The sequence below is a fragment of the Polistes dominula genome, unplaced genomic scaffold, assembly GCF_049000335.1.
Source record: "Polistes dominula isolate Pdom_NZ unplaced genomic scaffold, Pdom_raw_medaka contig_11, whole genome shotgun sequence".
Taxonomy (NCBI): Eukaryota; Metazoa; Arthropoda; class Insecta; order Hymenoptera; family Vespidae; genus Polistes; species Polistes dominula.
In genome coordinates, this window is record NW_028301154.1 from 3,219,336 (window position 1) to 3,230,819 (window position 11,484).

Genomic DNA, 11,484 nt, shown 5'->3' on the forward strand with positions numbered 1-11,484 from the left:
ATACATATATAATATATTTCTCGATTTACACGAATTTAAGATCAAAAGATACGCTTTTTATGGAATACAAATATGTACCTGCATATATATTTATATTTTTTGATATTTAAAAGGGAATATTGTGTTATTATTATTTTATAATTTTATATATTATATTTTCTTATTAATATTAATATTATTATTTGTTTTATTTTTTTTTAATTTTTTTTTTTTTTTAAATCGTTTCGTTATATAATAATTTTTGTTTGTAGATTGTTATATTATAAAGTAAAAAGAAATGTTTTATATTTAATATAATATTTTTAATATATAATATTATATTTTATTTTTTATATATTTTTATATTTTGCATATATTTCTATACGCGATATTAATTATAATATTAAATAAAAAGAAAAAGTTGGAGACTTAAAATTAAATTAAATTTTTTTATATAGAAAAAATAATCATCAAGTATAATAATTTCAAACTTTTGACCAATGATAGTATATACTATCATAAATCCTACATACATTAAAAACATCATATGCATATGAGAATTTATTACATAGGTCTATTGTTTAGAATCAAATAAAAAATTTAAAAAAACAGGTACAAAAAATACCATTTTCTGCGTTTCTCCCTTCTACCATCACACCACAAACTACATCCCAACTCTCACACCTACCAACTTTCGATCGTGATAGAATGAGTGAATGATTGGGCCAAGAGTTTGCGTGTTACGAACCGATTTTCGAATAGGACACAATCACCGAACTGAAAATAATTATTTTACGATCCGTCGAGTTTCGTTTTTGTTTTTGTTTTCATTTTCATTTTCGTTTTTCGTATTCATTTTGTTTCTCTATCTCGTTTTCGTGTCGTGTTGTTGCATTCTGTTCCATTCGGTTCTATTCTGTTGTGTCGTTTCGTTTCGTTTCGTTTTGTTTCGTTTCGTTTCGTTTAGCATCGTCTCGTTCGTCTCGTCTCGTCTCGTCTCGTTCGTTCCCGTTTTTAAAGTTAGTTTCCCGAGCGACACTTTGTCGAGAACGAGGAGGTAGTACGTTGACTTTTAGTAAAAATTTCCCCCTTGAAAAGGAGTTGGTTGGTTGGGGAGTAGGTGGAAGTGGGTGGAAGGAAAAGGGGTGGAGCGGGGAGGGGTGGGGGGAGGTGTTGGGGAAGCTAGGTTTATATAGAAATGCAAATATACGTGAGCACCCGTTATTCTTTTGACGCGTATTCTTTCACCGTCACACAAGCTTTCTTTCTTTCTTTCTTTTAAGAAAAAAAAATAGAGATAGAAATAGAGGGAGAGAGAGAGAGAGAGAGAGAGAGAAATTGAACAAACAAAAAAAAGAAAGAAAGTAGAAGAAGAAAGGATAACAAACACCTTTCCCTGAGCGAAAAAAAAAAAGAAAAAAAGAAAGAAAAAAACTGGCTAGCAGAGTACCATTCCGCGGTTCGTGATTATCATTCGAATTAGTGGTGGTGGTGTCTAACCTTACGGGGAAACGTTAAAATTAATGGTGCATACTTATGAGTATAATTTGACGAGAGATAAAAAAAAAAAAAAAAAGAAAAAAGGAACGAAAGAGAAAAATAAAATGAAAATATATGTCAAGTTGGGAAATTAGGTACTTTGGTTAAAATAGTAATAGAAAAAAGAAAAAAAAGGATAATGATACACGTCGAATGTGAATACAAATTTAATGGGTGAACGCCTTTGTTTAATTATTCAAGATATTATTGATCATTTAACATTGCATATGATAATTAAAAATTTAAATATTGACTTTAATTTTTTTGTTTTTGTTTTTTGTTTTTCTTTTTTTTTCATATTATTTTCATGTATTTAATTTTAATTAAATGAATCGTATATTAAAGATAATTATTATATTATATGAAATCAAATGATCAAGTAAAATAAACGAGAATAAATAATATTTTCTTCTTTTTTATCATTGAATATAAAATGATATTGCAAATAATATTTTGCAATATTTTAATTGGAATAAAAACAAACGATACGTGACAAGAGATCATGCAACATAATATATATATATATCTTGTCTCGTTTTATTTAAATATTATATTATTATATAATAAAATTATATTACATTTAATTAACTATAATATGTAATTTATAAATACTTGAAATAATAAATACGTATATATTTTTCTTCATAGGATGTTTTGTTTTTAAAACGTGATAAATATGTAAAAAAAAAAAAAACAATATAATTAAGAATGAATTTCAAATTGTTAATTAAAAAAAAAAAAAAAGAAAAAATATACATTTACAATTAAATGAAATCATGAGATAGAACAACAAAAAAGAAAAAGTAATTGATTACATTTTAAAGAAATAAATCGTCTCTTACAAATATCTTATGCAACTTTGTATTTGCGTAATAATTGGAAACTTTTGTCCTACATAGTATATAAATACATATATACATATATACGTATATATATGTATATGTGTACATACACATACATAGGAATAGATATATGTAGAATGTAGTGACTAAACAATGGCAATTATCGTAACTTCGAATTTAACTCGATTCCAATGTTAATTCAAGCAGATCGATGTGGGTGGTGAAGGGTGAAGGGTTGGAGAATTGGAGGGTTTCTATAGAACAACACGTAGATTGGTTGGTCTCTTCGTATCACCAAACTTAAAGCTATCAAAACATCTATAAACTTTTCTAACTACATTGGAAGGGGAAGTGGGGGGGGGGGGTAAGAGGAGTTATACATATGTAAATATATTTTAACTTAGCAAAGTAAATTTTCAAATGCAACGACATCAATCCGAACTGTCTGAGATTCATTTAAAACTTGAAAGAAAAAAAGGACAAAATAAAGTTAAGAAGGAAAGAAAAAAATCTTTACATTTGCGTAATAGTAATGGCAGGTCTCATTACAACTTTTCCAATTTTTCCTTTTTTTTTTTTTTTTGTTTTTTTTTTCTTTTTTTTTTCTTACGCAAATGATTAATTATTTTTAAATAGAAAGATTTGAATTAAAATTAAAAAAAAAAAAAAATTTTTTTCAAATACCAAGCTTTGTCTTTTTTACTTATTCGTCGATAATAAAATATAATAAATATTTACAATAATAAAATAAGAAAATAATTTACATAAAATATAATTTTAATTATATTTATATTTATATTTATATTTATATTTATATTTATATTTATATTTTTTGATTATTAATATTAATGTTATTTTATTTTCATTGAATTAAAATATAATTAAAATTAAATATAATCTTTATTTTATTTATATTTTTATTTTATTATTATTATATTATTATTATTATTATTATTATTATTAACGAATAGGATATTATACAACGTGAGAAGAATCCTCATATAAGGTTAACGTTCATTAAGTATAACGCGATATAGGTATAGTGAAATATTAATAATTACGGAAGATCCTATATAAACGTGTGTATAACCTCCAACGTTTTCCCCCATGAAGTTGAATGGGAATAAATGATGGTGCCTATAAGCATCACAGAGAATGTAATTATAAACACCCCTAGTGAGTTTTCCAACGAAGTATAATAACAATAATATATATATATATATATATATATATATATATATATATATATATATGATGAATCATTATAGATATAATTCAGATAATTCGGATAATTCAATCAACTTGTTTTCATATTTGTTGCCATTATCATTTTATCTAATATTATATTTTATATATTTTATTATATATAAAATATAATAATAATAATAATAATAAAATATTAATTTATATATTATATAAGAATTTATATAATAAATAAATATAATTTGTATATTCTATATTTATATATAATTATTTATATATTATATACAAATACTATATTTTTGTACTATTGTATATGCAAAACGATATATGTGAAACTTATTATTCCTCCTATGAAGGTATTTTTTATTTGTATTTTTTTTTTTTTTTTGTATAAATCATTACACACACTATTTTGTTTATATCCCCCTCCCCGACCCTTTTGTTTATCAACAGCAATTGAAATTTGACAGAATAGGAGTGAATGTGGTTGAATTGAGGTGATGGTAGATAAAGGTAGTGTTTGTACATAAAAGGGCATAAATTTAGGAGCTAAGGGATGATATTATCGTTTATGGGGTGGTAATTTGAGTAGATACGGGGATAGAGGTCGTATGTTATATTGTGACATTATATGGTGCTGCACCATAATGTATGCAACAACATCATATGTAGTAAATACGTATCTCGAGATGAGCAGTGGGAGAAAGAGGGTGGTGGAAAGGGATAGGGGGTTGGGTGGATGGTACGTTAACGGAGTCTGATGAGCATCGTCGACTACTCGAGAGTATTATCAAGGTCATTTTCATCCCCTCAATAGGGATCGTGTCATTCGGTTCGTTGAATATCTTGCTAATTTTTTATTCTATCCATTAAAGGGGTGTATTTGTGTATGGTGTAGGATGTATAGTGTGTGTGTGTATGTGGGGGGGGGGTGCAGGGAAAAATCTACCAAAGTAGAAATTAAATATTTATATTAATTAATCATATAAAGTATTTGTTATTATATTATATTATTATATAATATATAATTATTATTATTATATATATGGAATTATATATTATAATATAAAATATATATATATATATATATATATATATATATATATATATATTTTTATATTTATAATTTTTATTTACCTTTTAATAATATTTTTATATTTATAATATATAATATATATAATATACTATATTTTATATATTTATATAATGATTTTCAAAAAATATACAAATAAAATAAACCTTCATTGGAAGAATAATAAGTTTCACATGTATCGTTTTGCACATTATTATATAATTTATAAAAAAAATATATATATATATATATATATATATAAGGAAAACACCTATTTCTATTTTCTTTATTAGTTATTTTTTTAAATAGTGTGTATGTAATTATTTATATAATTGGTCATATATAATTGCTAATAATTAATTATAACACATAATTATATCTTACAATACATAGAAATATAAATTTAAAAAAAATAAATTTAAAAAAAACCTATTACTATTTTCTACTAATAATTAAATATAATACATAATTATCTGACAATACACATATAAATATAAATAAAAATAAAAATAACCTTCTTCTCCATTTTCTTTATGAATATTTTTTCTTTCTTATTAATTTTTTTATTTTGTTGTTTTTTTATTTTGTTTTGTTTTTCAGAATCCAGTAGCAACGTCATTCGAAATATTTTGGATGATATTCGAGCCAATATTATTTGGTATAACTGGTACTCAAATAAGGATCGACGAATTAAAAGGAAAAACCGTATACCTTGGGATAGGTTGTTTATTGGCCGGTATAATAATACGAATAATCGTAACGATAATCGTAGGTATAGGTTGTAAATTAAATACCAAAGAAAAAGTTTTTATCGCATTATCTTGGATGGCTAAGGCAACAGTACAAGCAGCCTTAGGACCAGTTACCCTTGACGAGGTTAATCAAGACGTTCCTGAACAAGTTGAATATGCCAACATCGTATTGACCATTTGCGTTCTTTCGATATTATTAACGGCACCGGCTGGTGCAATAATCATATCATTGTCTGGACCTAAATTATTAACCAAAACTACGACCCCGAGTGTACCACCGGATGCTTGGAAAACTAGGAGACCATCGATAAGGGATATTTCTATAATAAACGAGGATCCTGATCTCGAGGAAACTGAGAACGATAGGAAACCTTGATTAATTTTTTTTTTTTATTATCTTCTTCTTCTTCTTCTTCTTCTTCTTCTTCTTCTTCTTCTTCTTCTTCTTTTTCTTCTTCATTTTTATCTTCTTCTTTCTTTTTTTTTTTTTTTCTTCTAACGTTATATTTTCTCTTTTATTATACCTAGCACTTTTTTTTCTTTTGGTTTTTTTTTTTTTTTTGGTTTTAGTATATAGTCGTCCTTTTTATCGTTTTTGTCTATTACTTACTTACTTAGGTCGTTAAACCTTTTCATCTAATTTACCTCTTACTCATCATCATCAACTACCCACCCCTTTTATCTTTTTGATGACAACAGGAAAATAAGATTTTTCTTTTTTTTTTTGCTTCGTACTATATATATATATATATATTTATTTGACCTAACGTCATCAATATTTCTTTATTCTCATTAGTTTTTTTTTCTTTTCTTTTCTTTTCTTTTATTATCATGATCAAAGGTAAAAAGGGATGATATGTAGTTTAGTTAGTATCTTACTTTAAGTATTTTTTCTAAAGGTTTTTTTTCTTCTGATAAGATTACTTATGATTAAAAAAAGTAATAGAAAAGGTAAGACATAAAAATATATTATACATAAATGAACAAAATTAATTTTTCTTCGTATAAGATGATAATTTCGTAGAAAAATATATTTTTTTAATTATTTTTGACTCGTTTGTTTTTTTTTTTTATTTTTTTTATTATTATTATTCCTAAAGAAACAGAAAAAACTATACGATATACAGATAACGATAATAAGTTTAATTATTTTTTTTTTATCAAACCAAACAGATCTAATTTCTTAAAAATTATGCTTAGAAAAAAAAATAATAAAAAATACGTGTTTAGGATTAAACAATAAAATTACATCAATTTGACAAGACGATATATATATATATATAAATTATGATTAGATGAAATTATAGAAATAAGATGAGACTAGGAAAGATAATGTAAATATTATACTTTACCTAATTAAAATAATAATAATAATAATAATAATAATTTTAGAAATGATTTTTTGTTAAATCTAAATAATTAGATATTAAATTACACACACGTATGTATGATTTTTAATTTTGTTTACAATATTTTATCAGCTGTAGCACGTAGATTTTTTGTACATATTTTATTTTAACTGCTAACGTGCCTTATCACACTAATTCGAATTACAGATAAATAAGATTTTATTAAATAATAATATTAATTATTATTTTAATTATAATATAAATAAGTAGAATTTGAGAAGAACATCTTGTTACACAATTTATTTAAAAAATAATTAAAAAAAAAAAAAAACGAAATATTATACTCGTATTTTTTTTTTTTTTCCCATCAAATGGAATTTGGAATCGTGTTTAATATTTTATGAAAAATAAAAACAATTATTTCAATGATAAAATGAAATATTTTGTTTGTACCATTCAAAGAAAAAAAAAAAGAGAAAAAAAACAAGAAAAACATTCTTCTCAAATTCATACGTTTATAGTAAATAAAAAAAATTAAAAAAAAAAAAAATCGATTAACATTGTATTATAAAATTAATATACAATTATTACTTTAATTATAAATATTACATTTATTTATAAGTATATAATAAAAAGCGTTTTACTTTTACGAGATACATATATGTATATCATTTCGTATTATATATATAAAGAAAAAAAAATATAATATAAAAAATATTTGATCGAGATAAAGAAAAGATTGATCCAAATCTTTGGAAAGAAAATAATTTTTGGTTTATTTTTCTATTCCTCTTTTTCCTTATACTTCGTCCTGTTTCCAAAATAAAAAAAAAATAAAAAAAAATAAAAAAGAAAGATAGATAGAAAAGAAAGAAACGATACACTCTCTATGATAGATAAAATAAAATTTAAAAAATAAGGAAAAAAAAAAAAAGAAAGAAACAGAAAAATGTATCGAAGAAACAGGAAAATTAGTGGGGCTGTTGCTTGGTTGTGGCACACACAACAACTTTTTGAAACCGTACTATTATTCAACCGGTAACTACTTCGGAAGTTCAAAGATGAGAATCTACGAACGAAGCTTATCAAATTGTGCTGCCGAAGATATCATATCTATTTTTTTATTTCTTTTTTTTTTTCTTCTTTGAAAGAGAAAGAGAGAGAGAGGGAGAGAAATCCAGAAACTACAAATTGTACGTATCTACTGAACGTACAAATGAGTGCAGTTGAAAAATATTCAAAAACAAAATAAAATAAAATAATATAATTATAAAAGTACAATAACCATATATATATATAAGTACATATACATAGAAATAAAATAGAATAAAATAATACAATATATATTATAATATATAAAAAGTTGAACGATATCAAAAATAAAATATAATAAAATAATACAATTACAAATTACAATGTATTATATTATAAAATATTAATTACAATATATAATATAGTAAAATTATATATATAATAATATATATAATTAATATATATAATATATATAAATAAATATATATATAATATATAATATATAATATTAGTAGTATATATATAGTATTTAATATAATATATAATATTATAATATAATTATATAAAAACAACTATATATATATATATAATAGTATTATAATAATATATAATATAATATAATTTAATATAATATAATATAATATAATATAATATATATATTAGGGGGACTAATATTAGTATCAAAAAATAAAAAAATTTTATATTAAAAATATCTATAAAAAAAAAGTAATCAAAATTTGTTTTAATAGTAAAAAAAAAAACTATATTAGTTATATATACTTATAAATAAAATAAAATAAAATAATACAATTATAAATTACATTAACTTTACATGTAAAAATAATAATAATAATAATAATAATAATAATAATAACATAGTAGAATTATATATACTTGTATATATATATGAGGGGAACTAATATAAGTAGCAAAAAAAATATCTATAAAAAAAAGTAATTAAAATTTGTATGATAGAAATAAAAATTCATGTAATTTTATTAAAATATACAAAACATAAAACAATTTCAAGGTATTTAAAACTTTAGTAACAAATAATTATTTATAATAAAACTTATCACACAACAACAATAATAATAAAATATAAATATACAAATATTATGAGAATAAATTTGTTTCAATGGTAAAAACATAATTTATAATAATAATAATAAAGCTGTCACATTAAAAATACGTCTTTGAACAGAAGGTCTGTGTGCGTGTGTGTGTGTGTGTGTATTGGCAACTAACATAAACAAATTTATAAATGCTTCAAATTTGTCATTGTATTTATTTCTATTTAATTTACTCATTATATTGAGATATATATATATATGTATATTAAATATCTTTGATATACTATCTATCTTTCTCTCCCTTGTAAGTAAATTTAATGACGTAATAGGATTACCAAGTGCTTCTTGGGAATATCAGCTTACGTTAGGTAAGAGAAAGCCTCTTTGGTATCTCACGAGAGAACTCAAGTCTCGATTTTTAGTATCTTCTTCTTCTTCTTCTTCTTTTTTTATATTTTTTTATTATTTAATTATTTTGATTTTACATGAACATAAGTGGTGGTAATACGTGTAAAATCATCTACCCTTTACGTATCTTCAAACTGATGCAATTTTATTACAATATATATATATATACAGTATAGTATGGTAAATGTATGAAGAATAAAATTGACAAAATTATTTGAAATTTTTGTACACTAGTTTTCATTTTGTTTTTTTTTTCTTTTTTTTTTCTTTTTCTATTTAATTATATTTTTAATTTTATTTTAACCACCACATATTTAATCAAAAAACAAACAAAAAAATACTAACAAAGAATTAAAACGTTTTTTTTTAATTATTAATCGATACGAGGTACTTGAAAATAAAAAAATAAAAAAAAAAACAAAATTAGGAATTTAAAAAAAAATAAAATATAAAAACAAAAAGTATAAACAATTTTTTTAAGACGTGATAATTCATATTTATAAATGAAATTATATTCAAAGTTATTAACTGTTAATTAAAATAATTATCATAGTTATTTTTGTGAGAACATTATTTACAATGTTTAAAACTTCTTCTAATTATCGTTTCTCAACAACTTCGAAATAAAATAGGAATCTTTATGAATAGTTTAACATTTTTTCTAATAATTATAATTATAATAATAATAATAATAATAATAATAATAATAATAATAATAATAACTTGTACGTTACTTTTCCATAGAGAAAAGTAACGTAGAGAAAGTACACGACTTTCTTTTTCTTTTCTTTTCTTTATTTTTATTATTTCTTTTTTTTTTTTTTTAAGAGAGGCAAAAAAGATAAAGAAAAAGAAGTAATCCATTTTTACAACAACATTTGTTACAAGTCATCATTAAAGGGTTAACAAAAATAATCTTCAGTTGTTACAGTTAAATTCGAAAACTTGTGTTTTAGGAGGATTGTACATAAAAATTTGAAAGATTTGTAAAAAAAAAAGAACATGCCCCTCGTTAAATTTGAAACTTTCGAGCGTAAATATCAGCGATAAGAGAATCATCAAATATCTTTGGAAAAACTTTAATTGGACATCCACTTCAAAATAACATCCCTTGATCTATCCCCCCCACATCCCACTTTACACCCCCACCTATTTCTTTTTACGTTTCGATTTTTCCTACTAATCATTTTGTTATCTTTTATGTTAACACATTTCAACGACTTTTCTTCTTATAAAAGAAAATTCATTTTATGAGATCAAACTATAAAAAAAAAAAGAAGAAATAAAAAAAGGACGAACGTGTAACATCGATTACGTCAATATTGTTATTAATTTTATAGAATACTAATTTTAAGAAGTTCTTACTTGCAAAGTTTATTTCTTTACTGAATAAGTTATGTTCTTGGAATACACTGTATAGATGTGTATAATATAAAGTATGTATGTATATATATCTATGTGTGTTTATATATTGGTGACTTCCTTCAAAACGGAAACTAGTTGGGATATATTTTTAGTATACCGGATGTATAACCAAAAAAAGAAAAAAAGAAGAATTATAATTTATGGATTATAAAAGTCACACGGTATATCATTTTGAATTTATGATTTTTGTTTAATAATTAGTTTCTAATATGGAACACTTTTGATTATATATATATATATATATATAATTTTATTTCTTGTATATTTTATTTATTGAATAAAATGTATGTGTAGAATGTTTATGTAATAATAAGAGAATAATTATGTAAAGTTAAAATATTAAATATATATTATATAAATATATAATATTTTATAATGTAATTAATATAATTAAATTATTTAAAATATAATATAATATATTTTATATTTAAAATTATATTTTTTATATTAAGAATATTATATATTATATATTTATATAATATTAATAAAATATATTATTAAAAAATATTAATAAAAAGATATATATATATATTTGTATAATTTTATTATATATAAATATATATATTTTATATAATAATTTAATTAATTATATAGTAAATATATATATATAATATATAGAAATATATATTTTATATAATAATATATATAATAATATAATTAATAATATAGTAAATATATATTAATTATATTATTATATATATTATTATATATAAATTGTATTATTAAAATTATATTTAAATATATGTATAACAATATTATATATATTTGTTATTGCAACAAATATTTGATATAGTAGGTTATAACAATAAA

At 21.8% G+C, this 11,484-nt stretch overlaps 1 protein-coding gene across 3 annotated transcripts in view; it reads left to right on the top strand.

The window, feature by feature from the left end:
- Positions 1 to 8,077, top strand: part of Nha1 (Na[+]/H[+] hydrogen antiporter 1) — a 93,872-nt gene extending 85,795 nt beyond the window's left edge. For 2 of the 3 annotated variants that reach the window (XM_089178570.1, XM_089178569.1), the window contains one exon: positions 5,236 to 8,077. In XM_089178570.1, coding sequence (XP_089034696.1) covers positions 5,236 to 5,763 — 528 coding nt within the window. In that variant the 3' untranslated portion in view covers positions 5,764 to 8,077. The remainder of the gene's footprint in view (positions 1 to 5,235) is intronic. The other variant, XM_089178568.1, reaches the window with a different exon arrangement.
- The last annotated feature ends 3,407 nt before the right edge of the window (positions 8,078 to 11,484 follow it).